General features: G+C 43.0%; 1 protein-coding gene and 1 long non-coding RNA gene across 2 annotated transcripts; one reads left to right on the forward strand and one right to left on the reverse strand.

The window, feature by feature from the left end:
* Nucleotides 1-3,010: 3,010 nt before the first annotated feature.
* Nucleotides 3,011-20,003, reverse strand: LOC129784402 (uncharacterized). The gene is made up of 2 exons (XR_008747115.1): nucleotides 19,915-20,003; nucleotides 3,011-4,490 (listed from the first exon to the last, which is right to left on the reverse strand). It is a non-coding gene; the product is annotated as an uncharacterized LOC129784402 (long non-coding RNA).
* A 929-nt stretch (nucleotides 20,004-20,932) lies between these two features.
* On the forward strand, nucleotides 20,933-25,404 carry MIS18A (MIS18 kinetochore protein A). The gene is made up of 5 exons (XM_013296789.3): nucleotides 20,933-21,367; nucleotides 21,449-21,515; nucleotides 21,813-21,935; nucleotides 23,817-23,910; nucleotides 24,624-25,404. The coding sequence occupies exons 1-5, from the start codon at nucleotides 21,067-21,069 to the stop codon at nucleotides 24,699-24,701; spliced, it is 663 nt and encodes a 220-aa protein (XP_013152243.2). The 5' UTR covers nucleotides 20,933-21,066; the 3' UTR covers nucleotides 24,702-25,404.
* The last annotated feature ends 273 nt before the right edge of the window (nucleotides 25,405-25,677 follow it).

Genomic DNA, 25,677 nt, shown 5'->3' on the forward strand with positions numbered 1-25,677 from the left:
GCTGGTCTGTTTTTATTCTCATTTCTGTTTTGGTTTGGGGTCTTTTTGTTTTTTTTTTTTAATTAAAAAAGGCCCTGACCATCACCACTGCTGGAACTTGCAACAAAGACCCATCTTCTCTCCACTCTTAAAAGATGAGAGATAGAACTAAACCCCAAATGACTTGCTACTTATTGATTATACATGTTTTTGTTGGAAGTTCTCTGTGAAATCTGATAAATACTTCTTGAGTGTGGCCTTAAGGGCAGCTTAACATACCATTCCAGGTATGCAAACATACAGAGCCTGAACTTGAACCTTTGATAGGTAAAACTGGATTTGTTAAATTGACTCATGAATCTGTGCTGTGCCTAAGTACTTGGTACAAATTCTGTACAGTGGAAAAATCAGAAATGCACACTTTTTATGATGTTTATGTAGTTTGTGGTTTTTTTGTAAATAAATAAAAAAAAACATTAGATGCAAATAATGAGTGCTTCTACATATAAATATTTTTGTCCTGAAGAAGCCATAATATCAATATCAAGACTTCATTTAAAAATAACAAATATTTCTTGAAAAATCTGCAAGCCCATTAGAGGTTAAATTTTGTCACATAAAATCCCTAGGGTCTGACATCAGGAAGTCTTTATGATGAACAGAACTTATTTTACTTAATTAAAAAACCCCCACAAATCAACAGGCAAAATCAAACCAAAGGAGTCCCAAAACAAAAACTGTCTTCCCGTCTCATCTAACTTGAAAATAAGACTCATGACACATAGAGGAGTTTTTCAGCTGTCTTGAGGGACTGCGCACATCTAACAGTGGTTTATAGTATGATTTGCTTGAGAGAATTAAAGAAAGGAGGTGAGACCATTCAACCAACCTGACAGTAATGCAGAAATATATCTTAACTGGCAATAAATTAATTTAAATTTCCCCCCAAATGAGTCTGTTTTGCCCGTGATGGTAACTGATAAGCAAGCTCCCGATCTTAAGCCTGACCCATGAACTTTTTCATCTTGTTTTCCCCCCTGCCCTGCTGAGGGGTAGTGAGAAAGCAGCTGGGTAGGCAGCTGGCAGCCAGCCACGGCGGACCCAGCACACCATGTAATGGGCTGTATGTGGCCCCTTCTGATCTCTTAATAAAGTAACAAAATCCAAATGCTAAATGCCACAACTTGGTTGCTACAAACTGTCCGACAAGTTGCAAGCCCAGAATGGTTTTGGGTGTGGGCTTGCATGCCTTGCGAGAGCCTTTCACATGCCCTTTGGCCCGTGTTTGCTTAAAAAAATAAGTTGTGTTTATACAATTTATTTATATCATGCAACTGGTACATGCAGGAGCAGAATTCATGTGTTGGAGCCTAACCAGTTGGAAGAGCGACTCTTGAGTGAGATCTGATTCTAGAAACGGGTACAGCAGATGCAAACAAGCATGCTAAATTACTTTATGCTTTTTTTGTGCTGTTTGCACACCGTGGTATTTTGCTCTGTGGCTGGAAATGGCGATTTCTGAATGCAGTTTTGTCACTGCTAAAATAAGAAAGGTAACTTTCAAGGCTGTAGTGGGCTTTAGCTAATGAGATGCACAGTGCCATGGAGGTGGAAAGTAGGAAATGGTGACAGCGACTAGGGCCAGTCATGCATGTCGGTAGGCTTTCCTTGCAGCAGTGCATCTAAATCCTGAGCAATGGCACACAAATCCGCCCTAAGGGTTCATGCTAAAATGATGATTTTTCTGATGGCCTGCCTTAAGTATTCAGAAAGGCCCAGCAGTGAGTACTTTCTCCTCAGCTTGTAACATTTTGTTAGTGTCTCCAATACTATGCTATATTATTGCCAATATACTCCAGGTTGGGAGGAGAGGATTGTTCATACACACTCACTTTTCCTTTTTTTAAATGGTAGTTTGGGAAACAGAAGGAGAAAATGAATGCAAATGAGCTCACAATTTACTAGTCTGTCATGTAAAGGATACGTAGCTCCTGTGTGCTTATCATTGAAGACAACGTAGCTGTGCATGTGGGAACTTAAAAATAAGGCTTCATCTCTCGCTGCCTCTGAGCATCAATATATTCTAGTAACGTGGCAATGGAAGGATTATTAGGAAGTCCTGGAAATAATGGTCGAGTATCTTTAAAAGCCGTAGATGGTTAGCAGTTGAATGATTTGTATATGTGAATTACTGCCAACATATTCAAAATGCATTTTAATAAATTCTATAGATAAAGTCATTATTTTAAGAAATTAGACTTGATTAAAATAAATTGTGAAGAGCGTTTGGAAATGGAAAACTTGCTCCATATATGGGCCTATGTTTTAAAACGAGGAGTTCTACTATTTAACGCGTTACTCGCTCTGATGCTGTTGTGATGAGACCATGCAGATGAAGCTCCAGAGTGCTCTGCAGCAGGCCCAGCAGTCTGGGCTGCCCTCACAGAAATCGTTGCCAGGACAGGCCTTTTAAGCCATTTACTTAAAATTCACAAAACTTCAGTGAAGTCAACAGCCCAGAAAACATACTGAACGTACTGCTTCCTGTTGTCCCTGGTGTATAGACCGTGTACAGCTTGAGTTGCAGGTGGGGCTCCTCAGGATTTGAAATGGATCTCAGCAAGAGGCTGCTGGTGCCGGTGCCCAGACAAGGACATCTGAGATGTTGGCAGGAGAGGACTTCACACAGCGTGAACAGCGGGGCAGAACTATGTGGCTTTCATGGAGGCAGCGGTTTGGGGTAACATTTTTATAGAAGTCAACTACATCTTTGAACCAGCAGCATGAACTGATCTGGGTCGCCCTGTTGGTTGGTGGATGCAGCCCTTCAACCACCTGTGAATGCTGCAGAGCGTAGAGGGAAGGCCTCTGTTAAGGGAGGAGTGGGAGGGAAGGGGAAATGAAGTGCTCACTGTGGAGAGCAAAGCACTGGAAGGGCCTTGAGCTGGGCATGTATGGAAATGCCACAGAAGGAAATGCCTTTCTGTCTCCCCCGCTCCCCCTCTCCCAAGTTAGGTGCTATAAGATAGGCTTGCATTTTGCATATTATTTATTACTGTATATGTATTTCATGCTATATACATTCCATTTCCAGGTAATCTGGGGGTGGGGGGTGGGGGGAAGGCTTTTCAGTGGTTATGTACTTTGAGTCATGTTCCAGTGCAACTAATGAAGTTGTTACAAATGGGAGTATTCACATCTTCCAGAAATCCCCTTGGAATCCATGCATAGAGAAGAGGATCCTGAACAACAGGGCGATACAAGGCTGTCGTGAGCTGGGGAGGAGGGCGCTGGAGCAGGCTGCGCCGGCAGCACAGAGCTGGTGCGGGAGAGATGTTCTAGCTCAGGGCAGGCGGATGTTGCAGGAGGGATCAAAGTGCAGTTGCTGCATCCATGAGAAGGAAAATAGGTCTAGATGTTGGGTCCTCTTCAGGCTGTCTTTGGTGATACTGTGTGATTGCAGCAGGAGAGCTGGTGCCAACGGGGGAGCCGGTTCATGTCTCCTGCGGGAGCTACCCGAGCTCTAGCAAAAGGTAAAGGTATCTAAGGGGAGGGGAAGGCTGTTGTGGCCACCTGAGTTGCCTGGTGGAAATGGCTGGTTCTCTGATATGTCTCTGTCCATGTTGCACCTTCAGTTCCTGCAGCCTTTCCTCATTTTCTCCATCTGCCCGTGACTCAGTCTGACTCAACAGACTTTACACCTTGACAGGTTTCCAAACCCAACACTAGTAGTAGTCAGTTTGCTCAGAAAGCAAACTGCAGAAGTGTTTATCTCGGAGATCAAAAAATTTGAAGATTCAAACCAATCCCAACGCAATACAAACACATGCCTGGTGGTCTGGTCTGTCTCTTCTGTTAAAGGCTTTTTTAATGCAGCCCAACCCACCCACTTTCTGGTAACATCACAGCCCACGTTCCCTATACCAGCATAAGGCTGCGCTGGCAGCACTTCACCATAGGAGCTCTTCCTGCCTGCTTGGGAACGTGGAATCTCTTCAGCTTCTCCTCAAGTTTCAAATGAGTTTTGTGTTGCCCTCAGCCCAGCAACTAGCTATATGCAGCCTTACATCTATTCCAGCTCTTGCTGCCTTCCTCAGCCCAACTCTGCAGTCCTGGTTTTGTGCTTCCTGGAGCTTTTAAGGGTTCCTCACCCTCTCATGGACCTTCGCCTGGTTCTGCCTGGGTTTGGTGGAGCTCCACAGGTGAGGAGAGGTGGAGAGAGCAGAGGCCCACAGAAGGGGGAAGGAGTGCAAGTGGCCCTTCTGACTCTGGTCCAGCTGAGCTAAACCCATCCTCTCCACCTCACCAAAAAGCTGCTGTGGCCTTCACGGAGGACTGTAGCTTCTGTTAAAATATTTGTCAGCCCCAGCTGAAAGCAGGCAACTCGTGCAGAAATGTGACGTCATATTTGTGGTTTTGCCAGCATTTTCCTTTGATATAAAAGACGGTAAACACACTTCTCTTTGCAGATGCGTTTCAAGATTGTTCAATATTAACCGGGTTTTTTTGATCTACCATTTCAAAATGGAAGCAAAAAGTAATTGGTTATTGGTAGTGAAATTGTATTTCTGGGCAGTAGGTAAAGCTAACGACTTCAGTAAGACACTCATTTGAGATAATTAGTGATGTCATTAGCCTTTAAAGGCTGTTCTAGGTAAAACAGTGTTTTTAATAAATTTTAAGTAACCTAACTATTTTTTCAATAGAAAAGTAAATAAAAAGCATATTCTATCCTTGAGGGAACTGCTGAGCTTTAAGTTAGTGAAGCAAGTTGTAACCCTTCTAAAAGCAAAGTTCTGTTGTTGACATTGTGCATGACATTGTTGCTCATTTTTCAGAGGATGACCGAGTGGAGATGTCGCTAAGTTGCAGCTGATGAGTGTGATCTGAGGACAGAGCCAGAAACAGATGACTTGTGGCTCTCACGAAATATAAAGAATATTGGTTATGCTGCCTGTTCAGTAAGATCAACGGGGTGCTGCTTGCTTCCACAGCAAGACAACCCAGTGAAAAGTGATGCAGCAGAGACACCCCTGAGGATACCAGGACTTGGTGTGCATTCAGATCAGCAAGGCAGAACTCTTTACACGACTTGGGGCGTAACTGGCATAAACTTTCTGCTGGAGGAGTAAACCTGCTGTCAGCCAAATGGCTCTTGCTGAGAACTACTCAACCGGCAGCACACCTTTCGCACCACGTAACTGGGAGAGGAGTCTGAGGCTGAATCCTTGCTTTAAAAAGAGAGAGAAATTTTACAGTCATCATGATCTAAAATGTTGATCTAAAATACTGATCAGGCAACTCCAGCCATGTTGCTCAAATACGGCCCTCAGGACTTCCTCTTAAGCGTCCAGGATTTTACAGGTTTGTCCTTTGTTGAAAGACATTTTTCTTTTTCTTCTCCTGAACTCATTCAGGTTTGCGGTGCCAGTGTTTAATAGGCAGTCACAGCACTGAGCTTTTTTCTCTGCAGTCAGCAGAACTGTACTGCTGGATTTGTTTAACCTGTTCCAGTTTTAATTCAGGCTCAGATCCTTCCATGAATGCCAGTTTCATCTGAAAGGGAGGTAGGTGTTTGAGAAGCAACCACATCTGAATACGGGCTACTGAGAGCATCGCAGCGAGGCTGTTCACCAGTGGAACTGCTTTCTTCTATCTGGTTCCCTACTATCACTTGTCTGTAATGTGTGGAGAGAACAAAAATGTAGTTATCAGGGACATCTGTCTGGAAGACAGATAGCAGCAGTTTCATAAGGAAGTACATTATCAACATTTAAAAAAATATGGAAGACGGTTCTTCTAAGACAAAAGACATTGAACCCAGCACGAGAGAGACTTGTGGACTTCAGCCCTCTTTATCCACCTTGAGAATCACATCCTTACCTGGAAATGGAGCATGACCGACAGCAAAAGTGCAAGCTGTGCCTGATACGTGGTGACTCCCCCTTTCCCCAGCAAGATGGGACCTTCAGTCCAGCCCTGAAGCTTGGTTCTTTAGCTGGATTTTTCAAGAGGGAACTAGAAACTTTGCTATGACCTGCTGTGTAGTGAGGGTGAAGGGAACTGCCAAGGGTGTGCCTGGGGAAGAGAAGAGGGATAAAAGCTTTATGTGACTGTGAACGGGTGTCACTGGGGGCAAGGACAAGAGGGACGTATGATATTCGGGATTCTCTGACACTGGGGTTGGGAAAAGGCAAGACAGCTCTAAGGGCTAGTGGGGATCTGAGCAAGAAAATGGGACAGACCTAAAAAGGGCTGGGTAGGACTAGGGTAGCAGGAAATTTCTAGTGTACAAATGATAATGATACAAAGACGTATGGTTCTGCCACAAAAACTAGTTAGTGGTGGGGTGGAGGGGGCGATGATATGAGAGCAGCAGAGTGTACCCTCCTCTCCTGAGCCTCCTTCTCCCTGAGCCTCCTTCCCAGCAGCTTCCCAAACTTCACCCTTAAAAAATGAAAAGCAGATGAGTCCTGGCTTAGAAGCAGAAAGTTCCATCCAATATGGCTGAACGCAAGATCCCAAGTACAACTGTGTCCTTAGGGCTTCAAAGGTGGGGAGGAAAATTTTACTGGGAAGAAAAATGTAACCCAAAAGTGAGAACGAAAATGGAAAAAATTTGAACAGTCTTATTAATGTCTGGGAGCCATGGCTTCAGAGATGAGAAAGAAAACATCTTTGACTAAAAGCTAGTGTTTCAGTGGCTAGATAAATGTAACGACCAAAATCTAAAAACTAAGGTAAGGTAAATGGGATGGAAAAGAAAATAAATATTTTTAATAATTCTTTGGAAAAAGGGAAATATAAACTTCAGAACTTCAAATTTTTATTGATTAATTGCTAATGAAAGCTTAAAATATCTGTGCCTGACAAGACTAACACAACAGGGGTTTTGCTTAAAAACCAAAACAAAACCCTGAAACCTCAGCAACAGGCCCGGCACAGGCAGGCGGATTTGGGGTTTTCTTTGCCATGATGCAGGCATAGTCAAGACAATGTCTCCTTTCACAGTTTGACAGAAGTAGACAAAAGTACTCTTATCAAAACAGGATGTTTTCTTTCTAGTCCATTAAGTATGTAACTATCGTCGGCTAGCTATCCATATTTCAAAATCAGCTGGAGAACTTGCATCCCAGAGCCGCAGAGACTGTCTGAGGAGAACTGTGGCTGGCTCCTGTTAATTGTTAACCATCCCTGGCACAGCAGGGAAGTTTGAGGAGGCTGGAAGAGCCCTAGTGTCCCAGCACTCTGAGAGCAAACCTGGTCAAGCCAGGTCACTGTAAGGCAGTGCAACTGACCTCAGCCCCAGGCAACACCATGGAATTAAAGCTAAGATAAGATACAACCGGAAAAGTATTTCAAAGGACAAAAAACCAAATTCCAGACAGTGTGGTTTTATAGAACGGCAGGTACTGTGATAAGTGCCTGATGGCATTTTTTGAGGGGAACACAATTTGGAGGATAAAGGTAGCTGCCTATATGTAGCTGTTTAAACCGCGGCAAGGCGTTTGACTTAGTATTCCACACTGCCTTCTTTAAAAAGAACTATACACAAGCCCCATTAACCAGGTGTTACATGAAAAAGGCTTCTCAAAGAATAACTGGAGATTCACCTCTGACTGTGGCTTTTTCTAGCAGGGCTCCGTAAGCACCCGATCCTATTCAGCACCTTCATCAGTGGAAGTAAACGTAAAGTCGCTCTGAATGAAGGACACAGAAGATGCAGATACAGTGATACAAGGAGGAGCAAACAGTCATCTAGCGCAGACCAGGCAGCTAGCTAACATGGACCTATTCAAGCAACATTAATATATTACATTTAAAGCCTCAACTGCGGAAGTAATATTTTTCATTGAGAACTGCGGATTTTTCATAAACTGTTCTCCCTACAGACGGTGAATCTTGGCACACAGAAAAGCTTGAGATATTCAGAAAAAAAAGTAGAGAAGTTTCGTATTCATGGGTTTCTGCGGACAGACATGATCTTTGAAAGCCTGGAGTAGGTGACACTACGGTTCCAAAATTTCTTGTATTTATCACATTGTCTATCCACAGTGATGACTTTTTGGCATTCTTCAATAATGAACAAATATTAATATTTTTTAATGCAAATACATGTTTAAACCCCAATTTTATTGAAGAAGTTTATTGGTTAAGCCACAATGTAATGCCAAGGCATTGTGAGTTAACTAGGCAAAGAAATGAGAAATACTGACCAGAAATGAGAAATATAATAAATATAAGAACTTGTTTTCCTCTGCAGAGGTATTGGCACCTGGGCAGAGACTTCGGGAGCCTGCATCCCTGCCCTCAGTGGGCAGCACTCTCAAATCTCGTCCAATGCACAAGTTGTCTGTGGTTTGGTTTACATCCCTTGAGAGTGAGCTGACATCCATCTACCTGGACTAGGCATTCTGCACCCTCTGAGGAAATAAAGTTGAATTTGATAATATGGTTGTTCATAGGACACTATTTGAATGTATGGCTCAAGAATTATTTCACTCTTTTGACTGTCACTTGTAAATGTCTGTCTGGTCGCTATTAGATGGAAGCCTTTTTGTGTCATTTAAAACCATTTAACAGTTTGAAAACAAAAAGGCCCATCATTTCAGTTTGTAGGAGAAAGAGCAAGAACTAGGAAGAACTTCAGAAAGCAACAGAGAGCACCTTAATGCTAACACAGCCCCCCTGGATGGATGTTTGCCTGGCGGCATCAGACTTGGAGAACATCTGAGCAGCAGCCACAACAGGGCATGTTCTGACCTCACATCCAGCAAATGGTGTCCTCTCAACTGCAGAGTCTCAGTGCATGGGATTTCTGGAGGGACACTGGCTACTGGTAAGCAACCTCTATTCCTGGCTTTGATTTCACACAAGCGTTTACACAGTGGCTGGTGCTAAAGAAAACCCCAGCCCATTAGTTGTCACTTGGAGATGTGGTATCTCTGAACAACGCCAGCACCATCCTGCCAAGTGTGATACCAATCCCAGGCTTCTCCCCAGTGGCATGATACCTGCTAAAAGGTACAAAGCATGTTTCTTTAGATGACAGGAGTGAGAACACCTTCCTGTGAAGACAATTTGAGTTCTGCTGACCGAAGTCTTGTAACAGGCTTTGACAGCTCATGGTGAACCATTTTTACAGCCTCTGCTCCTGTGGGTCTGACAGCTGCTCACATCAAAGGGAGCTGGTTCTGTCAACACAAAAAGAGAACGTTCTCGTAATGATGGAGGTGTCAAAGACAGGTTTATCCCTTAAAACCAGAGGCTCAAGAATAGCAAGATTTATTACCTGCTGTTTGAGATTAAATTCAGAAACTGCATCGGGGAGAAAACCTGCTGTTTGAGATTAAATTCAGAAACTGCACTGGGGAGAAATTGGGATGGATCCCCAGGCACACGGTATATGGGAAGCCAGCTGTAAAGTCTTAGCTGTCTCAGCTTCTTCTGACACAAGGAAAGATGCTGTAATCTATGCAGACAAGTCATGTAGATCTCAAATACTGGTCTTGTGAGAGTACCAACCATGAGATTTAAGTACCCCTGAGAAACCAGGCTCTTTCTGAGCATTTAGCGAGTCTTGGCTAGGAAGTTCCAAGATACCGGAGTGTCAGAATACATGGTTATCTCTAGTGAGACACGGTAGGTAGAGGTCACAGTTGAGTATGTTTTAAACGACTTTATAGACAGACAAATTACTTTGATTCCAGGAAAGAGTCTACCGTGGTAGGGAAGAGAGGGCTGAACAAAGTAGAGAAGAGAAGCACCTGCCATGAGAAAGCAGAAAACAGGATCATGGTCTGCTTAGCCAGATCATGAGGATCTTCTTACTATAGCATTGAAAAGGCCTTCCTCTCCCCAAAGACAAGGTAGCATGCCCAAGTAAAGCTATGATGTGTCTTAGTGTCATCTGGAGAAATATGGTGCCTTGAGGGTCAGAATCGCTGCCTTTGTGTACAGGAATTGGTACTTTTCTGTTATTGCAATATATGGTGGTTATATTATTCACTAATGATTATTACAGTCTTGAACATAAGCTAAAAAAAAAAAAAGCCTTCTGAAAATTATCTGCCCTCACGTGAGAACTAGGATATTGCTATAGATTTTTTTTCTGTCCTAGGGACTAAAACCCCTGAGCTGTCAAATATCCAAATGAGTTCCCCAGTTCCAGGAATGAAGCAGCTGTTGCAATTGATCTGGACAGAGCAAAAAATTGAAAGAGCACATGGACATTGTACAGCCTGTCCACCAAATCAGTGGTCATCCGTCTGTCCGTGAAGGAAACTCACCTGCAAATAGAGAAGAAGGCTGGCTGTAGAACAAGTGTTTTGAAGCCAGCTCCTACATGTCTGGCAAACTGTATCCTCAGGCTATGTTACCATGCGCCCCAGAAATGTTGGGTAGAAGTTGGTGGTAGTCAGGGGAAAAAATGGACACTGGATTGAGTTTCTCATTGTAAGAAATCTGTCTGAAGCCAGCAAAGCTCATGCTGCCAAGGAGTCCAGAGTCCCTTGATTGAGCCTCTCTGAGGCTACTATGACAGCAAGAAATGTGGACAAGGGATAAGACATGCAGATCTTCCAAGTCTCTGGGTACCCAATTATTTTTTTTCTCTACATTACACTGTTTGATAGGAAAGCAAAGATTTTGGATGTCCACAGTGGTCTGAGTCACGGCTGTCAGGAATGCAGAGCCTCCACCGAAACGCATGGGAAACCCGTGTGTCCTCTTGAGGCGTCCAGGGAGAAACTTTCCCTGCCCCCCTTTCACTGCATGACGTTTGAGCCTTGGCCGGGAACTGTCCCCATCCACTAATGCTCATTTTTCTGTATCATTTTGGATGGTAAAAAACACAATTGAAGCAAATGTTAATACTGGCTCTTGATTACAGCAGTGTGGTAATCAACCGCCTTGGCATGCTGTTGGGTTTGAAGTAGTTGGTCCCATGGCCCAGACCTTTTTTTCTTATTTCTGTAGGCATAGCGTAATGGTGACAAAAGGAACTGGGACATGGATTCCTTGCTGCAGCTCTCTTGCAAGCATCAGCCCTCCCCCATCTCCCAGACTCACTCATCTGACTTGGCACCAAATTACTTTGTATTGCAGAGAAGACCGTGGTGCAATCAGATCATGGATTCAGGTTCAAGACATCTCAGTGTCTAAGGATTATGCTGTGGCATAAGTAATCTAGTTGTTGCATATGCCTTTCAGAAGACATTTTGACACTGACTTCTTTTCTGCGTGCATATGCAAGTGGAGATCAGCAGACAGTACTGTAGTGGGTGGCACACCCTTGCCAAAATAGTAAGACCTTGGTTTACACAGCAGTGGAAGAGATATAATTCCTGCCTGTTATGCAAGGCCAAAATGTAACCTTCAGGGACCCCACAGAGGTCCAGCTGACAATAAAGACAGCTGACATGGCAACGGGGGTTTGCTCGACAGCCAACTGAAGCAAGAAGGTGCACCCCTCTGAACTGCTAGACTTGAAAGCACATTCCTTTCACCAGGCGGTTGAGCAAGCTGGAAGAGTACACGTTGCCCTATATGCCCCTGGACTTGACAGATGGATGAGCACAGAACCAGTGAAGGTAAAAGTTCTCCAGCCTTGACCAGTGACGTGTATGTACGTTTGTAGGGTGAATGTATCAGAATTAATCATGGGAAAAGAGACAGGAGATTTCAATACAGAAATTAGATGATCGTGGTGCCAAGGGTAATGGATGGATGATGTAACAAAGGCGACGACAGGGGAGGATGGTGGAGGTTAACAGGAAGAACTTCTTTCGGACACCCCACTTTGTTTTATTCCTGGAGCTGGGGGAAGTGTAATTGCAGCAGGGGTTAAAAATCAAATGGAACGCAATCAAAAAGGGCAAGTTTTGCAGGGGGGGTCGGGAGGTGAGTAGTCTCTCCAGTTCTAAAATTGTTTTCTTACAGTATGTTTCAAGCCTAGAAAAATGGTAAGACAGGGTGAAAAGCAAATCTCATTCAATACTGCTTTCCATTAATGATTCCTAGGCTCTCCGCAAAACATTCCTAGACTTGCCTTGATCACAACAGCTCTTTTGATGAGCAAAACTGAACACATTAGGGATAAATATGGATATTTTAAATTCAAGTATTTCACTCAGTAACATGATGCAAAAGTGAAAAATTAAAAAAATAATACTTTTGTTTAAGCCTTCCAAACACGCTGAGATCTTCATGTATATAGACATCTCTTGCCATCTTTTTAGGAACAGTAAACTAATGGGAACATGCCTCTCTGTTACCCTGTAATTTTATGTATTTTATGTTCATTTCCATGTGTTTCTTGTATTGCTCACTTGCCTCTTGCTTTGTGGTTTATTTGGGCGAGTTGCCTTTTTTATTGTTGTCACCTTTTGTGAGCATGCCAGAGACCTTAGGGTGCCAATAAATCAGAATATTAGCGCTTCTTTTTACTGCCATATTATACTTGATTCCCTCTGCTTGTTTGCGACCTAATCTTGAACCTCTGCCTAATCTGCTGAGCTGAATTTTCTGCATCCTGGTCAGATTAGGAGGAGCAGTGGGCAAATGCATCCTTGTTTGCATAGAACGTGTTTGCCAGAAAAACTAGCCGCAAACAAAGTAAACCAAATGTAGAAAGCTGCAAACGCAAACCTGTCCTTAAACAAAGTTCAAAATCACAGGCAGTGTTGGAATTACATTCCCATTCAATGTGTGGGGGCTGCACGTCAGCGGGCGCTGCATCTCCACCAGGCACATCCACTACAGCTACCTTCGCAGGACAAGGACTACAATCTTTTCAGAGACCAGGGACGTGCCTGTCAACAATGCGGTATTTATGCAGCCTCTCTTTTCAGTCATGGAGGTTTCAGACGGCAACACTCTACTAGAGTAGGTTAGCTGTTCCGTCAGTCTGCCACTGGAGGATATTTCCCTGTTTTGTCAAGCTCAGCTGTAAAAACAGTCTAGATGACACGAACATGGGGCTCTGGGATCTCTTCCTGTAGAGCCAGCTATGCTGCGTGCAGCCTGAGCCCAAAGAAGCTATTGCGATTTACTAGGCTACTCACTAGCTCAGACCCAACTTATCACCCTAAAGTCGAATAATACTCTGCTGAAATTTAAATCAAGGTACTCAAGTGAGAGTGACAGAATCACACATGTAAAGTTTGATCACTAATGAAAAGGCCCGAGGCTAATTCCAGGAAATTCTACTCCAACAGAAAGCCCAGTTTGACCATGTTGTCTCACTCCTAAGCTGACTAGTACTGTGAATGCTACACACCCATGGCGGACAGGTGTTTCAAGTAATTTCACAACCACACTTCCAAGTGATTAATACTCTCTCCGAGTGTATGTGTAGTTTTACTGTGGGCTTACTGTGCTGAAGGACACAAGTTCAGATATGGGCCATCTTTGAGAAGGAAAGTACTGTCATACTCCTGCCAGGATTTGCAAAACAAAAACAAAGGAAAATTTGCCCACATCTTCAGCCAATTAAAAATCAGTAATTTCATTGAGTTAATTTAACCTACAAGAACTTAAAAGTGTCTTGGGACTGAGTGATACGCCTATTTCAGGCAAGAAAGCAGCTTGCCTAACCTTCTGCATAACATACCAGAGAATAACAGACCATAAGCTCTTCACAGTAATTTTTAGATGAATACAAATGCATGTTTTTCAGATGTTCAGTCATCAAGTCAAAAAAAGAATTAATCACAACCCATTTAATATTCTACTCTAAATTGTTCCAGTGAATCATTACCCTCACATAAAATATGTGGTACATATGACTTTGTGTAACATCATCAGCTTCCAGCCATTTCATTTTAGTACGGTGCTTTACTATTTGATGGTTACGGGGCTCTTGAATTGGACACAAGCATTCTAAAAGATGCAGACAGTTCACAAGGAGCACCTTTGAGCCACTGCTCCTTGAGAAACGAATTGATTTGATTTCTCTCACTGTAGGATGTGTTCCTGGAACTCAAATCAGTTTTTCCTGATTCTTCCCAGTTTCTTTAAAACACAAGTACAACATTCCTGAGATGATTTATGCAGTGGCGTGCATACTACTGTCTTCCTGATCTCACTAATAGATTTTCTCTTAATTTGATCAGGGCTTACAGAATTGCTTTGGGAGCTTGTGTTCATCTGCTTTACCACCATGCTTCCTACTCCCTTCTGAAGGTGTGGTTTACAGGAGGTACTTTCCCATTCTGTGTGTAAAACACTCTTACTTCCATAGTATGCAACCTGGATAGCTGGCACGAGTAAAACGCATGCTTGTTTGCCAGCATAGGAAGCGGTTCAGACTGCTCTGCCTATCCTTGTGGTCTACTGTTCCCTCCGTATTTCTGTCACCCGCAAACCTCATCAGTTATGGATTTATTTTTATCCAGGTGATTAATACAAACAGTGAGTGAATAGCTGCGGGCTGAGACACTCAAACCAAATAGTGACATAAAAAGTGTCATCTCTGTATGCAATTATAAATGTTGTATGTAATTTCTGGATCACCTGAAGCAGTGAATGAATGTTTCGCGCAGATTATTTTATCACTGATCTATACTTACTTTATCTCTGGTTGTACTTACTTTACTGGAGTTGATCCAGAGCGAGACATATACAGTAAAATAAGGAAAAGAAACGTCACAAACGCAGCAAGACCAACCCAAAAGGCTATGACAATAGAATCTGTGGACACAACACAGTAATTCTGTCACTGGTACCGTAGCAAATATAAAACACAGCAATATAATTTATGATCTCTAAGAAAGGTGTGTCATTTAATTAATTCAATGAAACGTTTTAGAGAGTGGAATCTGAGTGCCAGTTCTTTAATAGTCTTCAGAGCCTCCTAGCAGTTTATTCTAACAGCGAATGGCCAGGGCTGGGGGAGAGGATCAAAAAAAAAAATCTAGTTAAGTGTGATTGTGACTAGTAGTGTGCATATACTGAAAAGGTAATACTGAGCACTCAGGATGGTTTTCACAGTTCCATCTCTTTGCAGAGGACACAGTTCCTTTTACAAAATCACAGTGCAGTAAGCAGTGTGGTACTCAAGAATGAGCTGTTACTGCTTAGTGTACAGCCAAATCCTGCTCTTAAGTGAAAAAGTACAACAGCCCATGATCTTTAAGATGATCCTTTTAGGAAGGGAATTCTAGCCTTGAAAACATTTTTTACCAAGAGAAATACCAAGGAAAGCTTGTTGAGAAGTGCCTGTGACCCTTACAGCACATCAGTCCAGCGGAAGAGAATGTGAACCTTCCCCTGTTCAGCTGCAATGCTTCTGTAATCATCATAAAATAGTTCAAAATGAAGCCTACTTTATCAGGACCAAGTTGTTTGTTTAAGGAACACGTAAGTGGATTCCTAGCACTGAAATACGGGTTCACAACCGGTTTAAACCAACCTAAGACACTGCCACTGCTGTTATCCTTGATTCAGAGGAAAACTTCTTTTAATTAATAGGAGAAATAAAAGATGAACTGATCCCTGATCTGGGTGGCCAATGCTAATGGGAGCATGAGGTGGTTGGGGGAGAGAAGGGAGCTGGCTCTTTGATGACTGAAGGCTGCAGTGCTGTGCCAATTACTGCACAGTTACAGGCTCGCTGCTAGATGCCATGAATCTGCTCCTGCCACAGTGGCACATTTGATCACTGTTTCAAAAATGTTCCTTCCTGGGACCAGTGTGGGGGTCATGAATGTCCAAGTTAAAGCCTTGAAAAGGTTGGGTGTTCTGCAGGGCACAAGTCAAGAAACGCCCTGAATTCATAACCAGTTACTCACTTAGACTGAGGAGAAAAAGAAGGGTCATTGACTTCAGAGACAAATATTGACCAAGATAAAATAAATCTTCCATCTGAAAGGACAGAAAACATTGTGTTCTTTGAAACGGGTCCAATACGTTTGATTAGGTGTTTCTTTGTGAAAAAGTTCAGAATGTGTTGTCATCAGAGCCACAAAAACATTAGGGGGAATTATCCCAGCTCCTTTTAAACCTAAAACTAGAGCTGACCCAGCCGGAGTCTTACCAGAAAGCGGAGTTTTGTCAGGGCTACTGGGAAATAAGTATGTAGAGTGTCAGCTTATTTTATTCTTCCTATGTTAAAAAGGCTTTACTGAGCTTTAATTCAGAGGATGGTAAATTAGCACGTGAGGGCCAATATTCTGACCTGCTCTTCCCAAACTTATTATGGGAAAAAGCAGTGGGGTGCTACTTGTCTACCCCAACTCCTCGAGGCAGAATTAGGGGGCTTCTCTTAAAACAAACAAGCTCACAGTCAAGGGATATTTTCAAAAGCTTAAAGTTTTGAAGTGTTCAAAGCCATCGGGACAGAAATGAAGACTTTGTTTTTATAGAATTCCCTATCAGAACTATTTTGGTTTCATCTTTTAAAAGCAGTTTTAATATGATTAATGGAATTCACTGAAGCTAATCAAATATACTCCAGGTCTCAGGAGGAGTCTGAACTCTTGAGGGCTAAATGGAAACTTCCTGTTTTTAAAGTTCTGCAATTAGGATTTTTATTTTAAACCGGGATAACGTTTTACCAATCTATAAAAGGCTTTTCTAGTGCTACATTTTACAGTTACCTTTTGTGTGTGTGTGTGTGTCTATATTTTTTTAAATAGCGTATTAGTTCATGTGTCAATTAAGCTTTTTATTATTTTTATATGAAACAGAGAGAGCTGCACAACACTATTAACAGAAGGCAAGACCATGACTTTACAGCTGGATTTAGACTCATTTTTATGCAACAAACGCACTCTCACAATGCTTCAGGGACAAGCCACACAACAGAGGAAAGAAAGTGCAGAGATTCAGGTCTCTGTTTTACATTAAATAAAAAAACCCAAAACCAAACCAGACAAAACTGAATTAGGGAGCTATAATCCCATCCCAGGGGTTATGATGACCGTATGATTCATTTGGGCTGGTTCAGCAATGCACCTAAACAAATGCTCAGGTCCCACTGCAGTCAACCAGCAGAGGCCCTCTGGAACATCAATACAGCAGTTATTGTCATCCTGGAAATGTCCTACATTTATCACACCTCATCTTCAGCACAAAGTGCAAGGTCTTGCTGAACTTACTTCGTCTACATACTTCCAAGCACATGAAAACAGTAATCCCAACAGTGGCTTCTGAAGGTATCAAAACGTAAATATTATGCAAACAGGAAAACCTACAAAGTGTATTCATTGCTTGATGTTGCCTTTATTCAAAACAAGGAAAAAACTAACCATGGAATTATTTCCTTTGATGTTTTCTTTGTAACTTGTAACTCACTGTTCTCTCACTGGTATTTGGAGAAGGAACAATAAAAGTATGAAGATGATGCAGTCCTCATTCCTCCTAGACTGCTGACATGGAAAAATGTCTACTTTTATAGAAAGCAAAAAAACCCACCATCAAACAAACCAAAACCAAACCAAAGAAAAACAGTTTCACTTCCCTGGCTGTCAGAAAACAAACCAACATTTTTAGTTTAGAAATTGGTGCAGCCAATGTGGGCTTTTCAAAAGACACAAATCACGGAGCAGAACTCCATCGTGACATGCTACCTAGAAATATCATACATAACAGCTGCCCCGGGGAACTGCCTTAACATTAACCTGCTGAGGGGAAAAAAAAAGTACATCCCAAACCCTACACTTGCATCTTTCTTCTTTGCCTGGGAGCTGAGCAGCTAAAATACAGAAGCTTGTTTTCCTGCAGCTTTGTTTCCCAAAGCTGAGCCCAAAGGTGATTTCCTTTGGTGTCCCCAGTGGTGCATGATCTCACCCTGCAGCCTTTTTGTCGCTAAAGGTCTTCATTCACCATGTTTTTCCTCTATTACCTAGCCACCAGCTGTAGGAACTTGCAGATATTTCATATCTTTGAGGCCTCCGCTCCATTGTAACTAGATCAAGTTGGAGTTATTGTAGGAGCAGATAAGATACATAAACACAAAGTATGATTGCATAAATCATCTCATTAGAATATAAAAGACCTGAAAGGTGGCAGGCTTTTCTACTTCTTTAGAGGGAAACAATAAATAAATAAATACAAAAATCAGTAAGAAATCGGCTTACTCTGCTTTTTAATGGAAGTAAGGCTTATGAGATCACTCATAAGCACTCACACATGTGTGTGGTAGTTTCCTCCATGAAACTACCAACAAATTTCAATTAAGTTTAACAGAGAGTGAGCACCTTCTCTCGGAAACACAATTTCTACTTTTTTTTAAAAAAAAGTTTCAAGAAAACAGGCAGCTAGGTAACGAGAAATATCCTATGCATTGCCATGGAGGGAAATGCTCTTAACACAAACTCCACCTCTATCATGTATCAGGCAACCCAAATGTTAGAAAGGTGTTATTAATGAGAAAAAAATGGAAAGGTTAGATTCCTGATTTTATTTTTTTGCTAAGCCAGCCACGTCAGGGACTTACAGGTAGCTTAACTCTGCAGTTTGGGGTTTCCCTAGTAGAACTGGGGGGGTAATAATCTGCCCTAACTTTAAAATTAGAGAAGCTGTTGCTGCTCATAATCTGCCTGATTCCAGAAGCCCCAAATGTTGCTCTACAGTATTATGGAACAAGATTTTATATATAGAAGGATGTGGATATTTACACCACCTTCTCCAAGATATGGTGCTCTAAGTTTGGAGGCAATAAACACTGGGCTCATCAGTGGACAGAAAAGCTTTTCTAGAAGCAATGCAGAATAAATGTTTCTGCTGCCTTTTCTTATTCTTGCTCTCATAAGGCAAGTGAAGGACATGAAGCTCCTAGCACTGTCCAGTTCAGTCTTCACTATTAGACGGTTTTGTGCACTATTAGAGAGACACAGAAGTATTCTGAAAGACTATCACATTTTTCTTACAGACTAGATCACTACAATGACCTTGAGGAAAGCAATTTTATTCTCTGAAACCACATCTGAACAGTTGTAGCTGTCTTCAGTAAACAAAATAGCAACCAGTAAAGCCCATGTCTTTGTCAAATGATGACACAACCATAGGTAGAGACTTGGCAGAAATCGAGGGAAAATGCTGCCTAATAGCCTAAGCGACTCAAACATGCCCACTCTTCCTTGTTCTTTGTCAGTCCATCCAACTAACTATACTCAGTTAAGCTAATCCCTCATGACACAGTTTGTCATTTTATCTTATCAAGATTAACCAATGCAGTTACAGTAGGAAAAAAAAAATATTTGCCACTTTAAGTAACCATAAAAAGACATTGTTATCTCATTGTGCAAAACCAGTGTGAAATGAAATTAACTGTCGCAGGGTGAATTTGGTGAATGCTATTTTGTATTATATACTTCAAAACCAAACTTCTACACCCAGCAGAATCAGCTTCCACGGCAATAAAATATTATGACAATAATATATATTATTACTTTATCTTACAGTTCAGTAGCAGTAAACCAAAGGAGGAAACATAACAGAGTATGTTCTCAGCTTGCTGTTTCTGTCAGAAACACACACTTCTTCTTATACCAAGGTTTTGAATGCTTATCAGTTGTAATGTCAGCATTACCTCCCAGGATGAAACCACAACAGCCTTATGAAAATCTCTGCTTGTTCAGTCAACTTTTCTGATGGTAGCATACGGGTAACATAACACCCCAAACTACAAATTTCCAAGTCATTAGGTTTCCACTTAGCAAACGGTTAAAAAATAATCTGTCCTTCTAAATAAGAGTATAGTATCAGCAGTCTTATAGTTTCAAATACTGTAAGATAAAGCAAAAGGCTTCAGTATTAGTAATAGCTGCTGTTAGAGCACAGTCAGTTTGGAAGGCAGACACCCATCCATACAAACCATGCACATATAACCCAGCACGGTCTCTACTGAAAGGAAAATAAAGAATAAGTCAGTGAGACAAGCTATGCAACATTCTTCCTGTAGCAGATTAGCACCTACTACATAATACTTACATTTATTAACCTTCAACTTGCTTCCATCTACTGGAATTGGATCTATATAATCCCAATAATATTCATATGACCAAAAATAGTCAGAGGAGTTTGTTCCGTTAGCCATTTCAGTAGTGCATTTTAAACCAGCTCAGAACTCCAACCAAATACTTTTTTTCATTGTACTTCAGCGCCCTCAGAAAGAGATTGCGTAACTGATGCCTATGTAAATCACCCTGGGGTCCCCCAGCTCAAGGACTGCCTTGGTACTAAAAAACATCTAGCAGTGATGAATATTAATGTCTGACAGATACGAACAGCAGCCCTCCAAAATGGGCAGTCATGTTATTCCTCAGTATATTTTAAACTGAGACGGATGTCAAGTAAGCTAAGAATGGGGTGGACAAGCGCCAGCTGGGTCACAAACCCTTCCCTCTCAGAAACTCGCAGCAACGCAGCGCTCCCTGGAGCTACTGGAAACAGCCGGGCTGACAGACATTTCCGAGTTTCTCTTGATGTAAAGCTGTAGGTAAAGGCCTGATAAAGGCTTCATAAATAAAGGATGTATGGGAATAACCATGTATTTTGCTTTACTACTTTTTTATTCCCTCCACCCCGAAGGCAACGGACGGCACTGAACGGCAGGCTCCTAACCAAGACAAAGGCAGGCCGGGGCAAGCATCTGGCCCGCAGCAGCCTCGCACCTACTCGAAGGCACGTAGGTGCCTCGTCGAGGTTCGCCCAGCTGGGGAGGTTCGCCCAGCTGACGTGCCTCACGCTAGATGTGGCACGGACCCTCAGCCTGCTTGTGGCTGCACCTCTACAGCCCCCGGGGCATGTCGCTGCTGGTGAGCCCGCGGTTGCTCACTCTGGCGCCGGCCCCGGCCTCCCGGAGGAGAGACTGGCCTCCCGGGGCGGGGAGCACGGCGCCGGGGGCGCGGGGAGCCAGGTGCGCAAGCGCCGCGCTCGGCCCGCCCCGCCAGGCCGCTTACCAGCGGCTCTCAAAACGCGCTTCGCCGTCAGTCCCGCGCCTCCCCCCGCCCCGACGTGCGCCACGGACACCAGCCCGCCGCTGAGGGCCGCCCCGCCGCGGCCGTTAAGCGTGAGGGGCGGGGCCCGACCGTGCCGGTCCCCAGGGCGGGGCGGGAGCTGGACGGCGCGCGGCGCGGCCGGATGTGCGTCACCGCCGCTTCCGGTGCGGGCGGTTTGAAGGCGGTGATGGGCGAGTCCTGCCAGTTGCAGGACCCCGTGGTGCAGCTGGAGTCCTCCCTGTCACCGCTGGAGGCAAGCGGCCGGCAGGGGCCGATGGAGGAGGAGGAGGAGGAGGAGGGGGAGGAGAAGCGGCGGCGGCGGCGGGAGGAGGACGCGGACCCGCTGCCTATGGTGTTCTTCTGCGCCGGCTGCAAGCGGCCGGTGGGCGACTCGCTGAGCTGGGTGACGAGCGACGAGGAGTTGGGCTGCATCCTCCTGCGCAGTGAGTCCTGCCGCCCCCGGCCCGGCCTGGCCCGGCCCGGCCGCCGTTGGTCACCCGTCTCCCTCTCTCCCCTCTGCGCAGGTGCGACCGCCAGCGTGTCGGTGGACCGTGAACGGAAGATCTCCAAGCGGCCCGGCGAGTGCGGATGGTGAGGCCCGGCCTCAGCGCCCCCTGTCGGCCCCGGGGGGCGGGGGTGCCCCGTTCCCCCGGGCGGGGCAAGGGAGCTGCGTCGGGAGCGCTCGGTTTCGGGTGGTCCGTACGGAGTGCTTATGTGTTAGTTCCCGCTGAGGTCAGCCGGCCTGAGGAGCCGCTGGGAAAGGTGGCGCTCGTAATTACACTGCGTAAAGCAGGAATGAACGCTCTAAAAAAAAATCACAATGAACGGTCACGAGCAGGTGTTTCTTCTGCTTTTCTCCTGAATAAATGTTATGTATCTTACTTGCAGCACATTAGAAACACTATTCTGCTCTGGCTGCTCAATGATGCTTGGCAACATCTACAGGTGCACCCCAAAGCATCTCGACTACAAGAGGGATTTGTTCTCTTTCAATGTTAACGCAATTGAAAGGTAAAAGCATAGTTGTTATCGGTAAGCCTGCCAACCAAACTTCATCCATCGGGCGTCGTACTGAGGGATGTCCCGGCTAGGGGCATGTCTAGAGGGTAGCTGTTTCTGGCCCTGTATTCCACAGCAGATTTCTGTGTTACTGCGGTTAGCATCATAGTGCTGAAGTGTGAGGAACACCATCTGTGTAATGTTAGATAAATAGAAAAAATAAAACAGCAGGGCTGCCTTGTATGCAATTTCATGCTTAACACCCAAGAAAATAACACTAGGTGCACAACACAGGAGGGTTCCTTCTTGCTTCATCAGAAGAAACTGCATATACAGTCTGCTTTAGACAACATAAAATGAGCCTGCAGCCATAGGTAGTACCATATAGGCCTGGCTGTAAGCTATGAGAGGTAAACATTATCAGCAGAGAACATGGGTAGAGGGGTTTAAGCAGAACTTGGGGTGAGGCCAGACCTGTACTGATTAAGCTTGCTTTTGCCTTGCTAAGGTAGGTAAAAGCAAGTCTTCAAACTGAGTATGTGCTTGAGGCTCTCACCTAACAGTTTTTGACTGTTAGGACAGTTATTGTACTGGTTTTAATTGGTTTATAGCACTTAAAAGTGGCCTTAAAATATTCAATAACTATATCCTAAATATATATATATGAAACTCCACACTAGAGTGCTTTTATCCAAGCGTTAATCTAGTAAACAGTGATAGGTTACTTTTATTTCTGTCTGGGTTAGTTTTAATGTTTCTGCTTTTTGTGACATTCCAGATTCTTCTGCATCTATGTGGATGTTTGCTTTCCTGCTTGGGACAGTTGTGTTTTTTCTCTTTCCATAGCTATGATACTTTTTCTCCATGGCAATAAAACTCTCTGAAACACTAACATGGCCAAAGAATGAATTTTTCTTGGGCAGCAGCAGTGATGGCTGCTTCTCCCAGCTAATGTTACACTATTCTTGATGGCTGTATGTTGTGGTTTAACCCCAGCTGGTAATTAAGTACCGTGCAGCCACTCGCTCGCTCCCCCCTCACCCAGAGGGATGGGAAGGAGAATCAGAAAGGAATGCAAAACTCAGGGGTTGAAATAAGAACAGCTTAATAGTTGAAAATAAAATAAAAATGAAAGAACAATAATAATTATAACACTTATAATGAAGAAGAGGGAGAGGGGGGATGAATGAAATCCAAAGGGAAGGGAGGAAAGAAAACTAGTGATGTGCAGTACAGCTGGTCACCACCTGCTGACTGATGCCCAGCCAGCCCCCGAGCAGTGATGAGCAGACTCCGGCCAGCCCTCCCTCCCAGTTTATATACCAAGCATGACATCACATGGTATGGAATACCTCTTTGGCTAGTTCAGGTCAGCTGCCCTTGCTGTGTCCCCTCCCAATTTATTGTGCCTCTCCAGCCCTCTCCCTGGCAAGGCCTGAGAAGCTAAGAAGTCCTTGACTTAGTATAAACATTGCCTGGCAACAAATAAAACTATCAGTGTGCTATCAGTGTTGTTCTCACACCAAAGCTAAAACACAGCACTGCACTACTTATAAAGAAGAAAATTAACTCTATCCCAGCTGAAACCAGGACTCTGTAATTTTTCACTGAATCCTGTAGCACCAGAATTCATGACTGGTTCTTGGAGTTATAGTTTTCATAAAGTGGTGGTGTCTTAGTAGTTCTGTGCTTAAAACTCTTCGTTCCACCATACAGTTTGTTTACAAAATTACCAGTTGTAAATGTGCTCTTTTGTTGTTGCTGGAATCATGCTTCTACTTTGCTGGTGTATTAATTGTGATCTCATAATCCTTGAGAACAATGGATGAGTACTACACTTGGTTGTTTTGCCTTCAGAGTGAAACATGCATGATCTAAACTGTAGTGTATCAGTTACATTCTAGGATCCTCAGAAAAGCAAGCTTGTACTGATGAGGAACCGTTAACTCTTGAAAGTCAAGCTGTCATGGAAGAAGTGCTACAAAAGGTAAGACTTAACCTTACATCGTTCTTTGCTTAAGTCACCTCTGCGAAATCTTAATGTCCTTAAATAGTTTCTTCAAAACAGCTTATTGCATCCAGATCAAATTTTTGGGTTTTAACATATGCTCTAATACTTCATGCTATTAATATCTTGTGTTATGCAAGTTTTTCAGTAACTTTTCCTTCAGTTTTAATGGTAGTGAGCATTTTCTGTTTGTCAAGGACAGCATTAGCTTCCTATTCTGTCAGTAGCTAGAAATGTCATGTCTAGTTCTGATTCACTTCTCCAGATTTTCACTTAACTTTGATTTAGTCATGTTTCTTCTGTCTTTCATGTAAAGTGATTTAATGCTTTTGCTGTAACTTTGTATTGAAATATTACATAATAAATACAGTTGATGTTTTGCTCTACTGAATACTTCTGCAGGTAGGGAGAGTTGGGAGCAAGTAGCGTAATGAAGTCACCTCTGAAAGCTGATGGTTATCTAGCAAAAGCTGAATGTGGATCTGACACCAAGGTTGGAAGCAATTACAGATTTGAGAATGTGTAGAGAGTTAATGTTAGAGTTGAGTGAACTTTCAAATTATGAAATCAGCAGGAATAGAATCAAATAGGATTGGTGATGCAAGATCAAATTCAAGCAGTTACTGACATCTACACTTGTTCTTTATATTATCAAGTTCTGTTTATAACTGAGTATCTTTCCCTCTTTACAGGCAGACACTGTATTAAAGGCTCTGGAGGCGAGGCTGAGTACTGTTGAATTTCGGGTGGCTGCTCTTCACAGAGTCTGAAAGAAATGGCATACAGGCAGTTTAACTGCAGGAGAATGATGTGTGTAAAAATTGTTTCCACAGATTCCAGCGGATTACAAGTACATTGCAAAAGTTTTGCAAAGAACTGAAAGATGCTGGTGGCTCATGTTTCAGTAGAACAATGATGAGTCCTTGCCTATAGCAAGGACTTCCTCTCTTTTCTGTTAAAAGGATACTCCAAAAAGAATTAAATTTTTTTTTCCAGTTTCTGTAACTTTTAGTTTATATGTAAACATGTATTTAAATTTTATCTCTGAAAGCATAGCATTTATCTCCTGACTTCCATGCTATTCGATATCTATTGAACTGAGTGTGCAGCTCCTTCCTGAACCAATTTTAAAAAGTAGTCCCTGCAATTCTGAAAGATCAACAAGAAAAATGATACTTCCACAGCCTTTGCTTGACCTGTGGTCAGAGATGAGAGTGGCACAGTAACTGTTTGGGGTAGTCTGGGTTGGTGGTTGTGGTTTTGTTTTTTTCCTCCCAAGCTCAAGACTAAAATGTAGTGTAAAAGAAAGCTTTAGAAGTGTTAGATAAAATGGCTTTCCATGCAGTACTGAAGGTGTTTTACACCTTCAATGGGAGGAAAACAAACAAAGCTGGTAGTAGCATACCTTTAAGCAAAGCTTGGTGTATATTTGAGCAATGAATTAAAAATGCTAATTAAGAGCACTTGTCAGTATTCTATTGTCTTAACGCTTGAAAAAAATTACTTGAAACACTCACACTGTGTAAGAAACCCTGTCAATTAGTTAAATACACAGAAGATCAAAGGCGCATGCTTTTGATTTTAATTTTTTTAAAAAAATTAAATTTAAATCTTGACCTAAACGATTTGTTAATAAGTAATTGCCAGGCTGATATGAGTTTCATTCATTTGCTTGCTAATGTTACAGCAGAGTAACACAGGCTCCCAAACCTCCCCACAGCACCCGTGTCCTCAGCACCTGTGGTC

Source organism: Falco peregrinus, chromosome 4 (assembly GCF_023634155.1).
Source record: "Falco peregrinus isolate bFalPer1 chromosome 4, bFalPer1.pri, whole genome shotgun sequence".
Classification (NCBI taxonomy): domain Eukaryota; kingdom Metazoa; phylum Chordata; class Aves; order Falconiformes; family Falconidae; genus Falco; species Falco peregrinus.

Excerpts from the sequence above, each read along its gene's own strand:
- MIS18A (XM_013296789.3), top strand. The coding sequence starts at position 21,067 with ATGTGCGTCACCGCCGCTTCCGGTGCGGGCGGTTTGAAGGCGGTGATG. Across the intron at positions 21,368-21,448 it reads GGGCTGCATCCTCCTGCGCA|GTGCGACCGCCAGCGTGTCG; the intron begins GTGAGTCCTGCC and ends CCCTCTGCGCAG. Across the intron at positions 21,936-23,816 it reads AATGTTAACGCAATTGAAAG|TTACATTCTAGGATCCTCAG; the intron begins GTAAAAGCATAG and ends GTAGTGTATCAG.